General features: G+C 39.0%; 1 protein-coding gene across 1 annotated transcript in view; it reads right to left on the bottom strand.

Annotated features, from left to right (window-relative positions):
• CCDC152 (coiled-coil domain containing 152) overlaps positions 1–16383 on the bottom strand; it is a 31793-nt gene extending 15410 nt beyond the window's left edge. Inside the window, exons 1-3 of the mRNA XM_038402579.2 lie at positions 16297–16383; positions 13051–13156; positions 5786–5854 (exon numbers count right to left, since the gene is read on the bottom strand). Coding sequence (XP_038258507.1) covers positions 5786–5854; positions 13051–13156; positions 16297–16383 — 262 coding nt within the window. The remainder of the gene's footprint in view (positions 1–5785; positions 5855–13050; positions 13157–16296) is intronic.
• Between the last annotated feature and the right edge of the window lie 7052 nt (positions 16384–23435).

Below are 23435 nucleotides of genomic sequence, written 5' to 3'. Positions count from 1 at the left end.
TTAATCATGAGTGCTCAGAATTTCTGAAAATCAGACTGTATATGTCTCAGGTTGGGTTTGCAGCAAATGAGGAACACAGTTAGTGGACACCTATGGAAACAGAAAGGAAAAGACTTGAACTAGAAAAGAAAATTGCAACCCACTTTTATGACAACATTGCTTTCGACATAGCACAAAATGAGTAGTATAAAGAAATGGTTGAAGCATTTCATCCTGAATGTATTCCTCCTGACAGATGTGAACTCACAGGTCTGCTACTGTATGCTACAGGTGAAAAACTAGAAGAAATAGTAAATGGAGAACTAAAAGACTCAACATTGACATTAATACAGGAAGTTTGGTCAAATATGGGAAATGACCCAACAATGGTTTCAACCATCCATAAAGGGAAAAATGCATTCATATGTAACATTATTGTTTCTACTTCATCTAAAATGAAAACTGCAGAATATTGTCCAAATTGCTGAGGATGCCATCCAAGAATGCAAACAAAAGTACGATATGAAGCTCTTTGCCATTTGCTCAGACAACAAAAATAAAATTAAAATAATGAAGGAACCTCTCAGATACAATTGTCCTAAACTTCTGAGGTATGAATGTTCAGCACAATATTTAAACCTTCTTGAGAAAGAAGTAACACCTAACACAGTCCTAAAGCACATTGCGGAAGTTCAGAAATTCTGCAACCATCATCAACTTTGTGGGTGGTTGGTTGGTTGAAAAAGGAAGATTACTACTGAGTTTTCCAATAACTGTTGGTGGAACTCTCAGTAATATTGTGTCTCTACACTAGCATCCAACTACTGAAAGTCTGTTGACATTTTATGAAACAGAAGAGGTTTTTGATCAAAATACAGCACACGTTCTGCATAACAAAGGATTCTACAAAGAAGGAATACATTTGCAAAAACAATTGGAGATTTTGGAGAGAGTTGACAGATTAGAGGCTAAGGCAGGGGATCTCAAACTGGGGGTTGCGACCCCTCAGGGGATCATGAGTTTATTACATGGGGGGTCGCGAGCTGTTAGCCTCCACCCCAAACCTTGCTTTGTTTCCTGCATTTATAATGGTGTTAAATACATAAAAAAAGTGTTTTTAATTTATAAGGGAGGTCGCTCTCAGAGGCTTGCTATGTGAAGGGGTCACCAGTACAAAAGTTTGAGAACCACTGGGCAAAGAACACTATTATTACAGTCTCTGTGGAAATCTGGCTTCATTTGCTTAACAACAAAGAATGAGAACCACACAAAGGCAAAACTGAAAAATTCAGAACTTGTGCATTTGAACAAATTTGTTCCAAATTTAGTAGCATTGGTGCTGAAAGAGCAAATTATTTTGGTAAAAGTATAGTAATGTTTAAGGACAGACACAAAAGAGTGATTGGCCTAACTACTTAGTTGGCTAAGGACTCAGTTATTGCATACTTGTGTTTTGAATAGTATGTGTTCCTTTTTGTGTCTTAGGGATTGCTTCTGAAGTGAATCATATAGTGTATGCAATTTATGTTTCACCTCAGAAAACCTTGTTTTTTCCCCAATATTTTCAGTAGTATTTTTTAGGCTGGGGAAAATCACAACTCAGATTGTCTATGCCCAGTATCACTGGATTTATAAACAAACCATTATTAAAAACCTAATACAGGCAAAGGATTTTCATGGAGTTTCAACAGGCAAGAGAAATAACAAACTGACTCTTCATACAGATGATGCATTTTATTTTGCCAGAAATTCTAGACCCTATAATCACCTATTAATCAATTCAGTGATCTTCTAGGTCCACTTTATGAGTTCAAGCCTTATAATTGATATCCCCACTGGATTTAATAGTTCATTATGTTATTAAGCCTTATTTATTTCAGCAGTATTGAGTAAATCTTGTTAAATTAATCCCTTTTGATGGAATTAGTGAACACTTGCCAAGTTGAAAGGACTTCTAAACTTTATTTGGCAAAACAAACCTTATTAAAATGTCATGTCCTTCTAAGATGTTTCATTGCCTCTAGATGTTAACACTTATTTTTATGGATAAAGATGTTAGAGTGGGAATTGTATGGCAGTAGATTAGAAAAACCTGTTTGATAGCTAATTAACATGTCTTTTGCTTGGGGCAATCAGATCTTAGAGCCTTAGAGAACATTTTACAAAATAGGACTCGAGCCCTCAGTCTGCCTTTAATTTGACAGCAAATCTCCTAGCTAAGGATAGTGTCTTAATTCCTAGAAAGAATTTAGTGATAGCCACCAAAGCCTTGAGATTATAGCCTTGTCAATGAATCTCAGAAGGTACCTGATTCTTATTTAAGGCTTCTACGATACAACCTCATTTGCTCCAACCCTTCAGACAGAGACAAACACCTACAAGATCTCTATCAAGCATTCTTACAACTACAATACCCACCTGCTGAAGTGAAGAAACAGATTGACAGAGCCAGAAGAGTACCCAGAAGTTACCTACTACAGGACAGGCCCAACAAAGAAAATAACAGAACGCCACTAGCCGTCACCTTCAGCCCCCAACTAAAACCTCTCCAGCGCATCATCAAGGATTTACAACCTATCCTGAAGGACGACTCATCACTCTCACAGATCTTGGGAGACGAGACAGGCCAGTCCTTGCTTACAGACAGCCCCCCAACTTGAAACAAATACTCACCAGCAACCACACACCACACAACAAAACACTAACCCAGGAACCTATCTTTGCAACAAAGCCCATTGCCAACTGTATCCACATATCTATTCAGGGGACACCATCATAGGGCCTAATCACATCAGCCACACTATCAGAGGCTTGTTCACCTGAGCATCTACCAATGTGATATATGGCATCATGTGCCAGCAATGCCCCTCTGCCATGTACATTGGCCAAACCAGACAGTCTCTATGTAAAAGAATAAAATGGACACAAATCAGACACCAAGAATTATAACATTCAAAAACCAGTCAGAGAACACTTCAATCACTCGATTACAGACCTAAAAGAGGCAATATTACAACAAAAAACCTTCAAAAACAGACTTCAATGAGAGACTGCTGGATTGGAATTAATTGCAAACTGGACACCATTAAGTTAGGCTTGAATAAAGACTGGGAGTGGATGTGTCATTACACAAAGTAAAACTGTTTCCCCATGTTTATTTTCCCCCCATACTGTTCCTCACACATTCTTTTCAATTGCTGGAAATGGCCCACCTTGATTATCACTACAAAAGCGTTTTTTTTCTCCCCCTCTCTCCTGCTGGTAATAGCTCACCTTACCTGATCACTCTCATTACATTATGTATGGTAATACCTATTGTTTCATGTTCTCTGTGTATATAAAATCCCCCTACTGTATTTTCCACTGCATGCATCTGATGAAGTGAGCTGTAGCTCATGAAAGCTTATGCTCAAATAAATTTGTTAGTCTCTAAGGTGCCACAAGTACTCCTTTTATTTTTATTTAAGGCTGATTCTCATAGATACTATTGCCACTTTACACCAGTGTAAAGGGGCCATAAAGTGGGAGTAAATTATATATACACCCTTTTAAGGTCCTTTACACTGCTGGAGTGGTGTAAAGTGGCTTTAGAACAAATGAGAATCAGTACTTTAGAGTCCTGGCTCACTTGTTAAAAAGAAGGCCAACCTACCTCCCAGACAGATGGTAAATGGGACAGTGAACCTTCAATAAGAGGAGCTGAATCACTTTCACTTGGGTAATGAAAGCCCTTTAAGCCACCAGTCCTAAGGCTGTTTCCCACACAAAATTCCCATTAATTTCAATAGGAATTATGGAGGAACAGGGCACAATTCTGCGAGGTGCAGAGCACCTCCTTTTACATGCTGAATGCTCACAGCTCCCACAGAGGCTAATGTGAGTTGAGGTTGCTCAGTAGCCCACAGGAGACACTCAGAGGCCCAGATCCTCAAAGGTGTTTAAATGTCTCACTCCCATGGAAGTTAGATGGCGCAGTGTCTTGCAGGATTTGATCCTTTCTTATTAGTTGATGTGAGTTGAGCAGACTCTTAGCTTGTTGTATATTTTAATCTATTTTGTCATCAACACAAAAAGCTGCATTATGAGTTATGTATTCAAAAATTCACAAATTTGTTTAATTTGGATTGTCATGATTCTTTTAGAAGGCAGGGGTTGTTAGATCTGAATCATCTGCCAATACATTTCTCTAGCTTTTGGCTTCATACTTGCAGACATTTTTGTTGCTAAAAGTTGATACTGGAAACAAATCAAGGTCATCAAACTGGAGACCAGAGACTAAGACTACAAGGACATTTGAAAACAGTGAGTCTTTACAAAAACAAAAACAAAACTTTCCATACAAATAGTACACAGAAAGAAACTAAGAAACTCAATACATACACACAATCATTTTTAAGACTATGCACATGCAGCAAAGTTTGTGACATTAATATATGACTGGCAAAAATTCAAATTTGGACAATTTTCTCTCATTGCATTCTATTCTTCAAGATTGACACTGTCCAGTAAATGAATTAGGCAGGATGACTTAGTTAAAACAGCACAAGGAGGATTTCTAAAATGAAGGGCAGCAGAAGTACTCCCTCAGGGAGTCTATTTTCATGATATACATTCTATCAGCATTTTCCTGAAGGGGTGTAATATTTTAGCAGCATTATGAGAATGCTGGGGGAGTATTTGGAATGAGCATAGCAGATGATATCAAGGTTCTAGAGATAAACAAAGTTGTAGGGTAAATATGGGGAGAGGGCATGAAGTAAACACAAGGAGAAAAAAAAGCATGGAGGAAGTGTCCCTACGACTGTCAATATCACAGAAAATTAAAAACCGTATTGAACAATTCAGACGTGCTAACGTAGAATAGATGGTTTATAAGCCAGTAGCAGATAATTAGAACTAAGCAAAGTTTAAACCTGTAAATGCAAAATATTGGGCAAACTGACAGAATACAAGATGAGCTAATTAGAACTGGATATCATACTTTTATTAATGTGAAACCAGTAAGTGTAAGAGAGATGGCATTCATTCTAGGGAAAATTCACTTCCCAGCACAAGGCCTAGGCTCAAGGAGCACTTAATGGAACATAGTTTCTGCAGGCCCTTCATACAGGGTGAATTTCACAAGTAATAATTCAGAAGAAGCAGAGATTTCACAGAAATCAACATCTTTATGAGTATAACCATCTGCTTCTAATTATGATGTGTATCAAAAATAAGACAAAACATTACAAATATATTTATCATTTAATTTCAAAATAATATCTAATAATAACTACCTAGATTAAAGTATTTCTGGATGATAGCTGCATTTTAAGAACATTATCAAACTAAGGCCTAAGGCTTCCTTGACCCAGGAAAGCACTAATGCATATGTAAGCACATGATTAAGTGTTTTGCTGGATCACAGAGCACTTAAAAAAAGTGATTTACACTACCTTGATTTCTTGCAAGATTTCTTGCACTGCTAAGAAATTAAAAAACAACCACAAATTCAGGATATAAATCCTCATTTAGGCAAAACTCCCATTGAAGATAAAGCAATTTTTGTACGTGTAGAACTGCAGGAAAAGACCTTTATTGTGTATCATACACTTAAGCTTAGGTACATATGAAATGATAGGATATATCAGGTTTGTTTCTTTTTAAATTTAATTTTGTTGTGTTTTCTGATTGGCAGTTAAAGATTGGTCTAACAAAAGGATTACATGTGAATTAGGAATCTCCTTGTTTAGGCAATAGATGCATATTTGTTCTAAAATATAATGCAATATACTTTACAGAATTTTGTGTGTTTGTTTTTTTTTACCTCTCAGGTTACACTGATTTTCAATTGTTTGTCTTAGACCTTTTATCACATTCTGGAGAGTGGCATATTCTAAACAAACAAAAAGAAATATAAATATATTATTTTTCAATAATTCAGTATTTTCATTTTAGGATTCCACTCTAAGAACTGAAAACAACCATAAATATCTTATTTAACAATAGTGGTCTTTTGTAAAAGGTAGCTACTTCAAGGAAAAACAATCTTACAACTATTTCAGTGTTCAGTTATAGGCTTTTCCAAATGTACAAATCCATGTTATACCTATTATAGGTAGTACAGGCAATGACGTCTATAGTGAGGTTTCCCGACACTGTCCATTGTAAGAACAAACCTGTTTTCAGTCACTTAAAGCTTTGCCAAATGTTAAGTGTTGAACAGAAATTTTCCACACTAGGTGTCTGCCTCAGTGTGATTCTGTTTAATGAAAACTTCAGTAAAAATAGTTCAGACAATTCTCAGAACAAAATTAGGGAAGAATACATTGTTTCTACCATGTTAAAAAAATTCTTACAACTCTTTTGTTGAGAAGCTCTAGCATCTCCCTACTTCAGAACAGAGACTTGTAATTTGGCCAGGGAGTGGGGTTCATGCTGATGTTAGGGATGTACCTTTTGCCATTCCTGTGAAAATCTCCCTGAACTTGGCCAAGTTTTGAGCCTCTGAAAAACCTTAATTTGCACATGTTCAGTAGAGACCTTTTAGAGTTTGGCAGCTAAATTCTCTGAAGATTCTGTTTGCATGAGGCATAATCCAAACAGGGATGAACAGGAATTTCCTTGCAATAGAAGAACATAAGAATGGCCATACTGGGTCAGACCAATGGTCCATCAAGCTCAGTATCCTGTCTTCTGACAGTGGCCAATGGCAGGTGCCCCAGAGAGAATGAACAGAACAAGTAATCATCAAGTGATCCATCCTCTGTCAACCTTTCCCCGCTTTTGGCAAACAGAGGCTAGGGACACTTCTGAGCATGGTTTTGCATCCCTGCCCATCCTGGCTAATAGCTATTGATGGACCTATCCTCCATGAACTTATCTAGTTCTTTTTTGAAACCTCTTATAGTCTTGGCCTTCACAACATCCTCTGACAAAGAGTTCTACAGGTTGACTGTACTGTGTGAAGAAATACTTCCTTTTGTTTGCTTTAAACCTGCGGTCTATTAATTTCATTTGGTGATCCCTATGTCTTGTGTTATGAGAAGGAGTAATTAACACTTCCTTATTTACTGTCTCCACACCAATCGTGATTTTATAGACCTCTATCATATCCCTTCTTAGTTGTCTCTTTTTTAAGCTGAAAAGTCCCAGTCTTATTAATCTCTCCTCATATGAAAGCTGTTCCATGCCCCTAATCATTTTTGTGCCCTATTCTGTACCTTTACCAATTTCAATATATCTTTTTTGAAATGGGACAACCAGATCTGCACACAGTATTCAAGATGTGGGCATGCCATGGATTTATATATAGGCAATATGATACTTTGTCTTATTATCTATCCCTTTTCTAATTATTTCCAACATTGTGTTAGGTTTTTTTGACTGCTGCTGCACATTGAGTGAATGTTTTCAGAGAACTATCCACAATGCCAGGGGCTTCTTGGGGCATCATGCACAGGAACTGAAAGCAGGAAGGCTGTCTGTCCTGTGTTCTAACTGCTGGAGCCTAGGCAGCAAGGAGGATGAGGTCTGGAATGTAGAGGAGGAGGTAAGCTGGGCATGGTGCCATGGTGGAGACTTAGGCAGGGGTAGGTAGAGGGGGAAGTGGGATGAGAAACCAGGGAGAGACTGAAACTGCAAGCCAAGAGGCAGCAGTTGGGAGAAGAATGGGAGCCTAAACCAGGAGACTGGGACACAGGATCAAGGGGGCTGGTAGGAGGGGAATGAGACTTAGATGAGGAGCCAAAGTGTGGTGGGGGTGGAAGACAAAGACTGGGACAAAAACATAATGGAAGGCCAACGGCGAAGAGCCTACAACTCTTAAAGTATGCTGCCCTCAAACTCTTGAACAGAACAAGGCTTCTTAAATCTCAACATTCCTCTGCTGTCAATAAATACCTGTGAAATCCACTGGCAAACGTGTGCCTCATCCAACTAGTGCCTGACCCACATAAAACAATGACAACCTACTACTTCTACCAGTTACTCTGTTAGATTAAGCAGCAGAGATTTCTTTAGATTTTAAGGTTCCAAGCCTGCTGATGGACAAAGTGGGTGTAAATATGGTGTTAACATGATAGAATTTCTGTTTTTTCAGGGTTTTTTTTAAACCTAGGAAATTATATACAAAAACTGCATTAACAGCATGTTAAGGTTGTGAAGTTAAGCACCCAACAGCAAGGCAATGACAAAATTAAGGTAACCTTGAAATCTTAATTTGGCTGCCTTGTGCATATGTATTATGATACAATCTTTAATTACATTTTCACATTTTTTTTAAAGCGGCCCCTTCATTCAATGCACAGGATGGATGGTGCTCACTGAAGGAGCAGCTATTCAATATTTCATTTTCTTATCATTCAGTTTGTGGCTCCATTCTGCATTATTGCACATCATTCAAGCCCTGTTATGAATTCAGAATTATTAAGTTTCTCAGGGACTGTTCTATGGCACTCATTACTGTAGCATTTGAGTGTTTCACAAACATTAATTAATTTATATTAACGCCCCTGTGAGGTAAGATGTTATTATTCCCATTTTGCAGAGAAGAGCAACAAAAATGATTAAAGGTTTAGAAAATATAACCTATGAGGAAAGATTGAAAAAATTGGGTTTGTTTAGTCTGAAGAAAGAATACTGGGTGGGGGACAGGATGTACGTACGTCATAACAGTTTTCAAGTACATAAAAGGTTATTACAAGGAGGAGGGTGAAAATTGTTCTCGTTAACTTCTGAGGATAGGACAAGAAACAATGGCTTAAATTGCAGCAAAAGAAGGTTAGGTTGGACATTAGGAAAAACTTCCTAACTGTCAGTTCCCTCAAATTTTTGACAGGCCATTTGCGTAAAAAATTTCTTCTGTGCAAATTTTTGTGCGCACAGTATTTCACCATGTGCATGGGGTTTAGAATCTGTGTGTGCGTGCGTACACACGCACAGCTTAGAGGGAACAGTGGTCAGGATAGTTAAGCACTGAAACAAATTGCCTAGGGAGGCTGGGGAATCTCCATCACTGGAGATTTTTAAACACAGGTTAGACAAACACCTGTCAGGAATGGTCTAGTTATTATTTAAACCTGCCTTGAGTGCAGGGGAGTAGACTAGATGACCTATTGAGGTCTCTTTCAGTCCTACACTTCTATGATGCTATTATTCAAATTCTGTCATTTCCTAACTTTTGAGTGTTTGACTCTGCAACCTTAATGTTCAATTAATATAGTTTTTTAATGTAATATACATTGACACTGGTGGGATTATTAATTTTGAAGATTACAGGATGAGAGGAACCAGCACCTTGATAATTTATATAGTTTTTGTGTGTTCTAAGTCTCACATTTTCTTGGAAATACCAACAGATGAAGGCTAAATGCATCTTCGAATTTCATCAAATTTATTTTAAATGGAGATATTGTTTCTGATATTCTTCCATTTCTTCTTGTTAATTGAATTTAAATTTGGCTATTAAGTAGAAGGTGAAGGAGGATTAATTTAGACATAGCTCCTAAATCAACATAAAGATTTTTTGTTTTTTTTATTGTCCAATTTCTCTTTTCCCCTTTTGGATATCAGATATTAACATCTATTTTATAATCCAGACAAAAGTTGGAGAAATTCAAAGAGTATGCAGCTCTGTACTTTGTTCCAGTCTTCCATCTGTCACAAATCTTTCTGTGGTAGGGCACCCCCTTTAGGCTACACGGGGAGTGCACGCACACAAGTCAATTACTCCACCCCCATCCCAACAGGTGTCGCAGGTCATCTTTTTAGCAGGTCAGCACTCACCTTCTGACTGGGGCCTTGAGACTGTCTGATTCCTTCTCTATGTCCCTGATGCCACCAAACAGCCCATAGCCAGCAAAAGGAGTTAAACAAGAGAAAGGTAAAATAGCTCCCTCCAGCATATGGACCTCCCTTACTTCAGAATGGCCCTTGGAGTATCAGTGTCCACTTTAGAGTTCACTGGGCTCCAGTTCTTTTCTCCTTCAACTCAGGATTTCTGCACCCTCCTTCTCAGAAGGCAGGGGCTCTGCAGGCCGTCAGTCCCTGCTCCTGGGCTGGAAAAGCTCAACAGTCTGTTCCCATCCCAGGGTTCCCCATCTGAGTGGAATTACCCCTTTTTAACTCCTCCTCCAGTCCTGGCACCATTTGCAGGTGTGACAGGACAGGGCTACTCTAGCCCAAAGCAGCTCCTTATCCCCTTCCATGCTAGTGCAGGTTTATATACCCTATCACAGCATCTTAAATAAAACCACTATGAAAATATAATTTGTATTTGTTTGGGAAAGAGGACATTTCTTATTGGTAAATCATTTCAGAAACTAGAACATATTTATAAGCAAAAAATTATGCAGTTTTTGCAAACATTTACAATATTAACATGTGAACACAAGATGGCTCTCCTGTAATATGTTAAAATATAAAATCCTTATTAGATATTGTGTGCATGCCTCTTTTAAAAAAACTCATATTGTTTAGAAACTACACACAGAAAACTACATTAAAAGAATATTAATGTTGCAAAGTCAAGCACTCAGAAGTCAGGAAATACTAGAATAAAGGTTGCCTGTGTCTGAGGCCATCCTTTCTTTCCCTGCAATCCTCTGTCATTCCCAGTATATTTTCCAACATCTGCAACAAATAAGGCAGGGGGTCCAACAGACCAAAACCTTATTCATTGTACAATCCTGATATATCTCCAGAGCCTCGTCCATCCTCTGCACTGAATGAAATAGGGGTCGTGTGGAAACAAATAGTATGTGATCATGAAATCAAAGTCTATAACATAATGATGTACACAAGGAGCTGGATTAAGCTTCTAGTTTCCTCTCCCAGTCTTCCCCTAGGCTCCTTCACCCAATCTATTCCCTCCGTTACCCTCTGCATTTCCAGCCCCTGCATTTCAGTAGCCTACTTCATCTTCCTCTTCACTCTGCTTGGCGGCCATTATGGGGAGCATAGAGAGCACAGGAAAGACAGCTAATTGCCTTGCTCTCATTTCTTGTGCCCACTACCACAGCATCCTCAGAAGCCAGAAGCAGCAATTCCAGGAAAAATCCTGTTCAGTGCCTACAGTACCAGACTCAAATATGCTCTGTACAGAAGGACTCTTCAGAAAAATTACCTGTCAAACTTCAAAGTCTCTACTGAGATTTGTCTCTATTGTGAACTGAGATTTTCAGAGGCTCATAATTTGGCCAAATTTTGGAGACTTTTCAAAGAGACAACAAAAGGCACTCTGATGCTAAAGGATACCCCCCGCTGCCAAATTTGAAGTGTTTGCTCCAAAGCATGGAGACGACAAAGCTTCTCACCAAAAAAGGTGGTAAGATTTTTTTTAATGTTTCTAAAATTATATGTTTTCCCCTCACCTTATTTTGAGAAGGAGCTCAACCATTTTTGCTGAAAATTTCTAAAAGAATTCAACCCGAGGCAGACACACTGCATGGAAAATTTCAACACTCACAGTTAGTTTGGCAGAGCAACTAAAAACAGGGTCTCAAAATTAGTGTCAAGTGATCTTAACAATAGATGGTGCTCTCAGCTCTGCCTATAATTTATAGAACACAATTGCCTTCTTTATTCAGGAATCATGTAATTCTTCTTTACTTACTTCCAATCCCAGTCCCTTAAATTGTGTTTTATTTGGGTGTCCTACAGACTTATTTTCAGAAATAATGTTTATTCATGCTAAAAAATAGATTACATACTGCATCTCAATGCTTTATGATTAGGACCCAAGGAAAACCAACTTTCTTCAAATATGACCCATAGAGGGAGAGCATCCACATCTTTACTCCTGCCTCCATTTTCAGTGACTGGTTCTGCCATACATTCACTCTCCACTCAGAATGATGGAAATTTGTTGCCCATATACCATCCTTTAGGTTCAAGGTAGAGTCCTGCACAAGACTAGTGTAGAGCCCTTGGAGGGACTGGGATCCCATGGGTCCAGCAGGACTCACTGCCATAATAGCAGGAGTGGGTGGAAGTAGGATTTTAAAAAGTCCAGTGCAGGGCTCTAGTCCAAGCACATTTTGAAAACCTTTGCTGCATACATCTTGTGGAAATTTTTATTAGATTTTAATAATATTTTTCCAACACCCCTGGACGGCTCATCTTCCTTTCATTTTGAATCCTTGGTGATTTTCACAAATGAGGCAACCCAGTCAGTATACCCAGTAGGCAAGGCAGGGGAGAGAAACTAGCTGCAGACTGAACCAATGCTTGCTGCTCCAACCCTATTTGAATGTAAACCACTTGTGATTAAGAATCCCCAATCCCAAGAATTATGCCTTAATGTGACCGTGTCTGTAAGACATATCTTGACAAATTTCCCATATGGTTATACCTGTGTGATTGATTTTTTTTTAAAAAAACAACACCTTGACAACTAACTGTGGGCCCACTGGGACTTTTGCCTACATAAAAAAAGCAATATTGTGCTAAATGTTTGCTGCTTCACTAGTTATCAGGGGAGCAGTTATCTTCTGTTGTCTATACCCTTGATATCTTCCCCTTCTCCACTCTCACATTACAAATCTCTCTGAAAATCTCCTCTTGAACATCCCACCACCTTCTCAAACTTTTCCTAAACTGAAATTACCTTTCTTCCAGATCCTTCTCCTTTGCTACTGGCAACTCCATCGCCCCTCCAGTCTCCCAGGCTTGAAAGCTTGGAGTAATCTTCAGCTCTTCTTTTTAATTCTTCCTCTGTATCCATCCTCTTGCCAAATTCTGTCACTGCTTCTTTAACATTACCAAAATCTGACCTTTCCTGACTATCTGTACTGCTAAAACTCTTGTCCATGCCTTGGCTATTTCTCACGATTTCTCCCCTTGGCCTTCTACCTTTCATATTGAGTCTGCTATGAATTAATCAACATTCTTGTCTACCATACATTTAAATAGGACATCTTACTGGATTGGCTTCAAAGTATTATAGAAAATTGCTTTATTAATAGGATATCTTATATTCCTTACTAAGTTATTATTGTACATTTTATGATGGAAGATAGTGGAATTATTTTTTGAATTGTCAAATACAAGAATGGAATCAACTGTTTTTTTAAGCATTAAAATAATGCTTACCCTCTTTTACTGAGTCTTCCTTCGATTGGCTTAATGTTAATAACCTATTACATTTTTCCAGCTGAAGATCCAGAAGGCTATTCTTTCCATTAATTTCGAATATTTTCTTCAAAAAATATTGAAATATCTGTAGGTTAATGCTAAATTAAATCCTTTTGTTCTAAATTTTCAATCTAAATCTCAGGTTTTTCAAGTGAATGTTACAAAAACAAAACAAAAAACCAATCCCAAATCAAACCAAACAAAAAACCAACAACATTGAGCTGAGGTTTACAGAATAGTTCAGTGCCTCCCTCCCAGGTCTATTATACTGACATTATGATTTAGCTGTAAAGAAATGAAGTTAGGTGTTACAGGCTTGCATTGTAAATAATTAAAGGTTTAGGCTCCTCTCTGATAATGGTCACTATGGAAATGGTCTTTCAGAGTGTTGCTTCTCCATGTTCAAGTTTATGGATGTCCCCTTCCAAGCTGCAGAGCTGTGGGAATCTTTGGGCTCCCTAAGCTCCTTCTTGCAGAACTAAATATTCAAGCCAAGTTTTTTGCTCTATACTTAGAAAACATCTTGTCCAACATGCTTGGTAGTACGGATGGAGGTTGGATGATAATGGGGGGAAATTATCAATCACCTTGATCTTGCAGGCGATATTGTAGAGATAATGCCTCTGGAGGAATACAACCAAAAAGTTGCAGCTAACCTGTACACAGCTGTCAGAGAACGGGGATTAAAAAAGAATGACAAAAGACCAAACTAATGGTAACATCAAAAAATCAAAGAAATAGGCTAAATTAGTCATGATTGGCGTAGACATTGACCAAGTGGACAGCTTTTGCTACTTGAGTTCCATCATAATACATGACAGCCATTAAGATGATGACATCAACAAGCGGATAGCTAATGCCAGCAGAATGTTTGTGTGCCTGAATAAAAATAATTGGAACCTTAAATCAGTGTCTATGACAGCTAAAACCAGACTATATACACCCATGTGCCCACATTACTTTACAATTAGGAAACATGGGTACAGACGAAGTGTCTGGAGTAAAAGCTGCACACATTTAAAATGAGGGGCCTGTGTCATACCTGTCTACTTAACCTTGTCACGCCTAAATGATGACATCTGTAGAAGTTAGTTAAGTAGTGCAGTAGTTAAATACAATCATCAGAAGGTGCCAACTACAATGGTTGGAGATGTTGCTAAAATAACCTCATACTCACACTCCCTAAAATTATTCTCTATGGAAGAGTGCATGGTGAGAGAGGCCATGGATGTCCCAGGAGAGAGTGGTATATATAAAACCATCCAGGCAAATAGTAACTCAGAACTAATGTGGACAGCATCTGCTCATAATCTTGGCCCTATCCAACCTTGGTGTTGGAAAAGAGGAGATGAAGGTAATGATAATGACAGTCATTATAAAAGGGCTGTGTAACTCAACTGACTCAATTTCTTCCACTAAACTCCAGAACATTATGGGTCAGATCCAGCTCCCATTGAACTCAATGGGAATCTCTCTTAATTTCAGTGGAGTTGATGAAGGCCCTATAAGAGTAGAATTCTGAGGAAGGGGGAAGGTGGGCAGGTAGTGTGAATATGCAGAGACAACATTGTTGTATAACCACAGTTTTTATGGAAAATCATTATTTTCTCTTGAGGTGGCCTCTGCATATTCCCACTGTGGGAATCTAGTGAGCAGTACAATCCCTTAGGAACTTGGGCTGAGTCGTTCTAATTAAATAAAAATTGGAGTAATATCTCTGAAAGTGTGCAATCCTTTAGGAAGTGATACATCCTTAAAATGAACTGCTTGATTTTTAGGAGATCATACTTAAGAGAGGTTCTCACTGTTGCTGCAATTTCCTTGGACAATTCCTGCATGGAAAAAGGTTTCATAGTAGCAGCCGTGTTAGTCTATATTCGCAAAAAGAAAAGGAGTACTTGTGGCACCTTAGAGACTAACAAATTTATTAGAGCATAAGCTTTCGTGAAGTGAGCTATAGCTCATGAAAGCTTATGCTCTAATAAATTTGTTAGTCTCTAAGGTGCCACAAGTACTCCTTTTCTTTTTGCATGGAAAAAGTATCTGCATGATTTGTTCCAATGGAAAAAGGTCTTTGGTACTGAAGGAGTCTAGCACCAACACACCAGTAAGTGCTTACTTAATATCAGCAACTGGTGCTGGTGAGAGCTGCTCTGTCTAGAAGCCAAAGTGGCCTCAGCACTGATGAAGTTTTGGTACCAGAGGGGCTGCTTCTCTGAGATGTTCCCTGTGCCAATGAGGTCTTGATGCTCATTGGTGAATAAAGCACCATGAACCAGACTTTTAAATGTATTTTGGCTCCTGAAGATGCAGATAGGCTACGAGTGGGATTTTCAAATATCTTTAGAAATCTGGCCCTACAGCTATAGATCTGATGTACCTGCTCTGAAGTCTTTGGTGCCAGAGCTATCCCTGACTTGCTTGGCTTTAAAGCTGAAGATAGCCCATTCTATTGCTATGCAGGGAAGATGTCTGATCCACTGTCAGATCCAGGATTATGTTTGTAAGGCCTTCCTTTATAAACGAGGCACAGTAGTCCAGATCCTCAAAGGTAAGGCTCCTAACTTCCACTGATTAAAGCTTAAATTCCCTCGTGATCTAGGCCAAAGCCTCTGCTGCCTGCCTGTGTGGGCTGGAGGTATGAAGGCACAACACACTGTGTTGAAATCTACAGAATGAGGATTCACCTCTGCTTCCTGAAACACAGAAGAGCTTACTGTACAGTGCTTAAACTGATCTTTATCTGAATCTTTGGAAGCCTCAAAATCCATGACAAAAAGAGCCAATGATCCTGGCCTACACAAAAATTAAGTGCATGATGGCACAAACAAACTAACACTTGCCAGCTAACTACAACAGAAATTAACCATAAAAAATAGAGGAGTATTTGATAGGCACCCCCTCCAAAATTGCTGTGAGTACCAAGAAGGTGCTTAGCCCAGGAATGCTTGCAACTAATGTAACTGAGGTACGACAGCCTTTTTACAGCGTTGGCTCCAAACATTCAGTGATGAGAGAGGATATTGTGTGGCACAAATAGGCACTACTTTGCAGCAGATTTTGAAGTTCTGTGGCACTAGGGGGCGCATTCCACAAGTATGACAACTGCAGATGCCACATAGAAGAAAATTTCACTAAAAAAAGCATTTAAAAAGATGTCAAAGAGTTAACAAAAAGCCATTTCAGCTTAATTTTGTTACCTACCTTTTCTATCTGTGAGAAGTCATCTAAAAGTTTATCAAGATTTGCCACGCTGATTTTCTTCATATTTGCTTCACTGGTGTGATTCATTTGTTTCTAGAAAATATCACCCAGTATTTATTGTATATAAAATTAACATTGATTTAAGAATTTATACTACTTGAACCAAATTCTTTCCTCATTTTAGGGGTTCTGCAATAAATTTTTATAGTGGGGGTGCTGAGAATCATTGAACCAAACTGTAAAACCTGTATATAATGGAAACCCCTTCGAGCCACGGGGTGCGGCAGCATCCCCCGCACCCCAAGTTCCAGCACCTATGCCCTCATTCATTTCACGTGTCAAAGGGATTGCATGGGTGTGAACGTGAGCCAAATATGTCTTATCTTCAAATCAAATTAGTCTTGCAAATTAAAATGAATTTCTATCCAACATAGACATAGGTGAAATATTATATGTAAAATCAGCTATCTTTATTAATAAGCCAAGAAGTGTTGCAGACGTTTTTCTAGATGTGCTATTTCATATGCAACTATGAGAACCATTTTAAAAAAATCATTCTCACTAGTATCTGAAGAAGAGCTCTGTGTAAGCTCAAAAACTTGTCTCTCTCATTAACAGAATTTAGTCCAATAAAAGATATCACCTCACCCACCTTGTCTCTCTAGTACCTTTAGTGACATTTCTAGGAATGATGTTTAAAAACAGAAAAGCAGAAAAGTCAGAAAGCAGAGGTAATGGTATTAAATAGAATAGCGGGCAATCTTATAAGAATTTGAATTTTCTGCTGAAGTTCAAAACTAAAGCTGCAACCATATCGTCAACATACTATGCCAAATAAATATGAGTGGTTTACATGTACAAAGAACTTTACAAACATTAAAAGACTATTAATTCACAGGTTTCAGAGTAGCAGCCGTGTTAGTCTGTATTCACAAAAAAGAAAAGGAGTACTTGTGGCACCTTAGAGACTAACAAATTTATTTGAGCATAAGCTTTCATGAGCTACAGCTCACTTCATTGAATGCATTCAGTGGAAAATACAGTGGGGAGATTTATATACAAACACAGAGAACATGAATCAATGGGTTTTATCATACACACTGTAAGGAGAGCGATCACTTAAGATGAGCTATTACCAGCGGGAAGGAGGGGGGGAAAGGAGGAAAACCTTTTGTGGTGATAATCAAGGTGGGCCATTTCCAACAGTTAACAAGAACTTCTGTGGAACAGTGGGGGATGGGGTGGGGGGAGAAATAACATGGGGAAATAGTTTTACTTTATGTAATGACTCATCCACTCCCAGTCTCCATTCAAGCTGGATACAAGTTAATTGTATCCAGTTTGCAAATTAATTCCAATTCAGCAGTCTCTCGTTGGAGTCTGTTTTTGAAGGTTTTTTTTTGTTGAAGGATAGCCACTCTCAGGTCTGTAATCGTATGACTGGAGAGATTGAAGTGTTCTCCAACTGGTTTTTGAATGTTATAATTCTTGACGTCTGATTTGTGTCCATTTATTCTTTTACGTAGAGACTGTCCAGTTTGACTAATGTACATGGCAGAGAGGCATTGCTGGCACATGATGGCATATATCACATTGCTAGATGCGCAGGTGAACGAGCCTCTGATAGTGTGGCTGATGTGATTAGGCCCTATGATGGTGTCCCCTGAATAGATATGTGGACAGAGTTGGCAACGGGCTTTGTTGCAAGGATAGGTTCCTGGGTTAGTGTTTCTGTTGTGTGGTGTGTGGTTGCTGGTGAGTATTTGCTTCAGGTTGCGGGGCTGTCTGTAAGCAAGAACTGGCCTGTCTTCCAAGATCTGAGAGAGTGATGGGTCGTCTTCAGGATAGGTTGTAGATCCTTGATGATGCGTTGGAGAGGTTTTAGTTGGGGGCTGAAGGTGATAGCTAGTGGCGTTCTGTTATTTTCTTTGTTGGGCCTGTCCTGTAGTAGGTAACTTCTGGGTACTCTTCTGGCTCTGTCAATCTGTTTCTTCACTTCAGCAGGTGGGTATTGTAGTTGTAAGAATGCATGATAGATATCTTGTAGGTGTTTGTCTCTGTCTGAGGGTTTGGAGCAAATGCAGTTATATTGTAGAGTTTGGCTGTAGACAATGGATCGTGTGGTGTGATCTGGATGAAAGCTAGAGGCACGTAGGTAGGAATAGCTGTCAGTAGGTTTACAATATAGGGTGGTGTTTATGTGACCATCTCTTATTAGCACTGTAGTGTCCAGGAAGTGGATCTCTTGTGTGGACTGGTCCAGGCTGAGGTTGATGGTGGGATGGAAATTGTTGAAATCATGGTGGAATTCCTCAAGGGCTTCTTTTCCATGGCTCCAGATGATGCATTCTTACAACTACAATTAATATATTAATTAATTGTATAAATTAATATATATAATGCTTCATTAGTAAAACAATAATGTAAAAACATTAGCACTCTGTGATAAGTACATTTTTTTGTATTCACTCTTTGTTCTCACAGATTACTTAAACACTAATTAACTTTACAAATATTTTTCAGAAAGATATGTACAAAATGTGGTTAGCATTGCAGAATAAACTTTTCTTCCTAATAAGTAATTAGCTGTATAGAATCATAGAAATGGAGGGCTATAAAGGACCTCGAGAAATTATAAAGCCCAGTGGTAAGGGAGGGCCAAATAAACCTCTGCCATCCTTGAAATGTATTTGTCTAGCCCAGTGGTTCCCAAAGTTTAACAACCCGCAAACCCCTTTCACTAAATTGTGAAATCTCGTGAACCCGTTCCTAAAAATTTTCCAGGGATTTAAGTTTAAATTTCCTCAGTGTGATGGATGTGCTTGCTTTGCTCTGCATAGCTCTTGGAAGTCTGGAACCACTGGAGAAAGATAAAGTCTCAGGTCTGGTTCGGCATCAAGTCTGTTTCTGTATTTGGTTTTCAGATGTGCATGTGAGGAAAATGCTCTCTCACATAAGTATGTTGTTGAAAATGGTAACAAAACTGTAATAGCTTTTTCTGCCAGAAGAGGGTACTCGTTTCTTAAACTCAGCCAAAAGTTGATCAATGACAGATTTCTGAAACTCCTTTTCAGTTCGTAATCACAGGAGATCTCAATCAATTTCTCTTTTTCCTCAGTGTTCAAGAACTGTGTTGAGAAAGTGGTATCATCAAAAGGGTTGTGAATCCAGTCAATATCACCTGACATAGCTGGAAAGTTGTGCAAAGTCCTTTTAGGTGTGCAGTTATATTGGTTTTAGTGCACTGATCCAACTGAAGTTTATATTCTGCCAGGAAGTCATGAAGAGTACCGAAACACTCAATTTGATTGTTTTCAAACAACTTTCCCAGAACTGCAACTTTTTTTTATCATGGATTCAACTTGCTCTTGCACATTGAAAACTCTTATATTGAGGCCTTGAAGAGATACATTTGGGTAATTAATTCTTGAGAAAATATTTGCTAAATAAGCTAGGTTTTGGAGCCAGACATTATTTTCCATACAGCTGGCAAGGTGGAAAGGGTGGCTGTTGGAAAAAAACTAGGATTTCCATTGTAAGCTCAAACAAGCACAAAAGGATTTTGCCCCGTGAAAGCCATCTAACTTTGGTGTGGGTCAACGGACAATTGTGTATACTACCCATTTCTTCACAAAGTATGTGAAATATTCTGGAATTTGTTGGCCGTGATTTTATGAAATTCACCATTTTTACTGCATTATCCAGCACTTCCTTCAGTCCCTCAGGCATGCATTTTGTTGGAAGGGCTTGTCTCTGGATGAGTCCAAGAGACTTTTGATGCAACCTTTTTTGTTTGATCTACGAATCCAGTATACTTCCCCGTCATTGATGTGCCCCATCAATGTAAATGCCTAGGCAATGAAACCAATCTATTTCCTTTTCTTGAAAATATTCATTAGTCAGATTGAAGCTATCTTCTCCACTTGTACATTCTTCCAATGATCAGCAAAACAATAAGTTTTCAACCATACCTTCATTCACATAATGTACAAACCATAGCAAAATAGCTAGATTAGCTACATCAGTTGATTCATCCAACTGTATAGCATAATATGGACTATTTTTCACTCTGTGTACCATTGTAGTCTCTACGTTATTTGACTTGTCATTAATTCTTTGTGACAATGTATTATTGGACAAAGGTACCATGTCAATCCTTTTCGCAGCCTTTTCTCCAAGCATGCAATGAACTACATCTTTTATACATGGACCAATCAAGCTCCCTGCTATGGTGTGGGCTTCTGATGCTTTTTGCTACTCGGTAGCTCACGCAATATGATGCTTCAAGTGCATTTTCATTATCAGTAATTGCTTTGGATATAAAACTGGTAATGTCACTTTTCCTCTCAGCTAATTTTCGCTTGAAAAAAATCAACATGCTTGTCGAGTTGTGCAGGATGCCTAGTTTCTAAATGGCGCTGAAGTAGAGAAGGTTTGAGGTTGCTGTCTGCTAGAACATCACCACAAATTACACACAGTGATTCTGGATGTTCTTGATCACCAATGCAAATAAAGCCATATTTTATATAATCATTGTCATATTTTCTTTTCTTTGTAAGTGAGTTTCCAGGACTATCATGATAATTAGATTTTCCATAGTGTGGACTTGAGGAAACACTAGCTGATTCTTGTGTCTTTACACTTTCCTTTTTCAGCCACTTATCCACTGAACTTGTGTACAAAATATTTATTGTGTTGTAATAAAAAAACAACACAGAGAGAATGCTAACAACCAACAAACTAGAAAATGAGAAGATTCACTCACGTCTCACTGAAGCAAAACAGCACTCCAGAGAGAATGACTTAGTATCAAATTACTAAGGCACCATAATGCTGCTACACTGGCTACAACATGGTTGCAGCTGGTTTGGCATGCAAACACCTTTTCTTCCACCACCAGGTATAAAGCGGTTCCTAAGGGGGTGCCCCATGAGGGACAAATTAGCCTGGACCACCCTCCACATACAGTGTGGCCCCTGCTCACTCTGCCCTTTATGCCGCCCAACTTCCCCTATTGGCCAAGGGTCCAAGCTACCCATCTGTGCGCCTGGGGTCCCAGCTGCTGCCCTGCCCACCATGGGGCTCAGGCTGCTGGCCCTGTGTGGGGGTCTGGGCTGCTGGATCCACACTCCATGGGGCTCGGGCTGCTGGACCCCATTGACCAGGGCTCAGGCTGCCCACTCAGTGTTCCACTGAGCTTGGGCTACCGGTCCCAACTGCCCAGCACCGCGCTCCATGTGACTTGGGCTGCCAACTCCATGCTGACCATGGGAGCTTGGGCTGCCGGCGCCCCCACTGACTGGGGCAGGCCTCAGGCTGCTAGCTCCAACTTTCCTGCCCCGCTCTCCATGGGGCTCAGGCTGCCAGTCCCGCATTGACCACTGGAGCTCAGCTCCTGCCGACCAGGGCTCAGCTGAGTGCTCCACAGAGCTCGGGCTGCTGGCCCCAACTTCCACAGGCTTGGACTGCCAGTTCCTCCATTGACCGGGGCTTGGCTACCTGCTCAGCACTCCATGGGTCAAGGGCTGTCTGCCCTGCAACCGGGTCCCACCTGCTGCCTCCCATGCCCACAGTCCTCTGGCCACCATTAGAGAAATTTTTCTGGCGAACCCCCAGGGTGTGCGAACCCCAGTTTGGGAACCACTGGTCTAGCCTGTTCATAAAAACCTTTAGTGATGGGGATTCAACAACCTCCCTCCAAAACCTATTCCAGTACTTAACTACCTTATATTTAGAGAGATTTTCCTAATACCTAACCTAAATCTCCCTTGGTGCAGATTAAACCCATTATTTCTTCTTTTACCTTCAGTGGGCATGGAGAACAATTTTTCTTTATAACAGCCCTTAACATATTTGAAGACTTATCAGGTTTCCCCTTCAGTCTTCTTTTCTCAAATCTAAACAGGCCAGTTTTTTTAACCTTTCCTCATAGGTCAGGTTTTCTTAACCATTTATCATTTCCAACCTCTCCTCTGGACTCTCCAGTTTGTCCACATTTTTCCTGAAGTGTGTCACCCAGAACTGGACACAGTATGTGAGGCCTCACCAGTGTCCAGTAGAGTGGGACAATTACTTCCCATGTCTTACATATGACACTCCTATTAATACACCCCAGAATGATATTAGCCTTTGTCACATCTACAAACACATCATTGACTTATATTCAATTTGTGACCCACTATAACCCCCAGATCCTTTTAAGTGCTACTGCCACCTACTCAATTGTTCCTGTAGTTTGATTATAATTATTACTATTATAATGGGGGTTGAAAAAATAAAATAAAGAAAAATCTGCCTGACGCTGTATAATTTTTCAGTAATTATCCTACTGCACATTGTATATGCTTTCCTAGGTACATAGTTTTGCAAAATAATTCTCTCTTTACAAAATATACCGGCTGAGGAAACTATGTAGTATGAATGTAAAGCCCTGTATTATACAGTCCTTAAAAATATCTATACTATTTCCATTTGTTTATAACCATTCCTCTTTCTCATAAGCATAAATATCTTCCTTTTCTGTAGTCCCATTATGTCTTTGGTCTAATATTTACATCACAATTTCTGGGTGGGCATGAAAGGATTTGCCTGATCTTGCAAAATACAGAGAAGTGCCTCTTGAGAAGTGTTGCACGTCCTCCGTTCCCATTGGAAGATAACAGAACAGCACTTTGTAGCATCAGGTTAACAGTACCATACAAAATAAAACTCCTGCTAAACTGAAATAAAGAAAATTTTAAAAAAATGTTTAACAGAAGAGGTAATATTATGCTGTTAAACTGTCCCTGTTCAAGTAATCTAAAAAGAAAGGTTATGTTTTTAGTATTTTTGCTTATTAGTTCACTTTTCATACATCTCTTCCTCTAATGATATTGCATTAAGTTTTTTATCCATATTTTGAATTGTGTTATATCCTTATTTATTTCAATATTAAGAAGTATATGGTGCCTTTCTAACATAGACACTTTTCTGACTCATACATACTCAATTAAATTGTTTCTTTTAATCTATCCTGGAAAATAATTCACATTCTCATCCTATTACAACAGAAAAAGCATGTTGTGGGTGAGATGAAAGAAAAAAAACATGATTTTTTTTAAATTTTTCAGCATGGTAACTGATAATCTGCTTTTGAAATT

Source organism: Dermochelys coriacea, chromosome 5 (assembly GCF_009764565.3).
Source record: "Dermochelys coriacea isolate rDerCor1 chromosome 5, rDerCor1.pri.v4, whole genome shotgun sequence".
NCBI classification, from domain to species: domain Eukaryota; kingdom Metazoa; phylum Chordata; order Testudines; family Dermochelyidae; genus Dermochelys; species Dermochelys coriacea.
The sequence above is the reverse complement of the archived record's forward strand: the minus strand, read 5'-3'. Positions and strand labels throughout refer to the sequence as shown.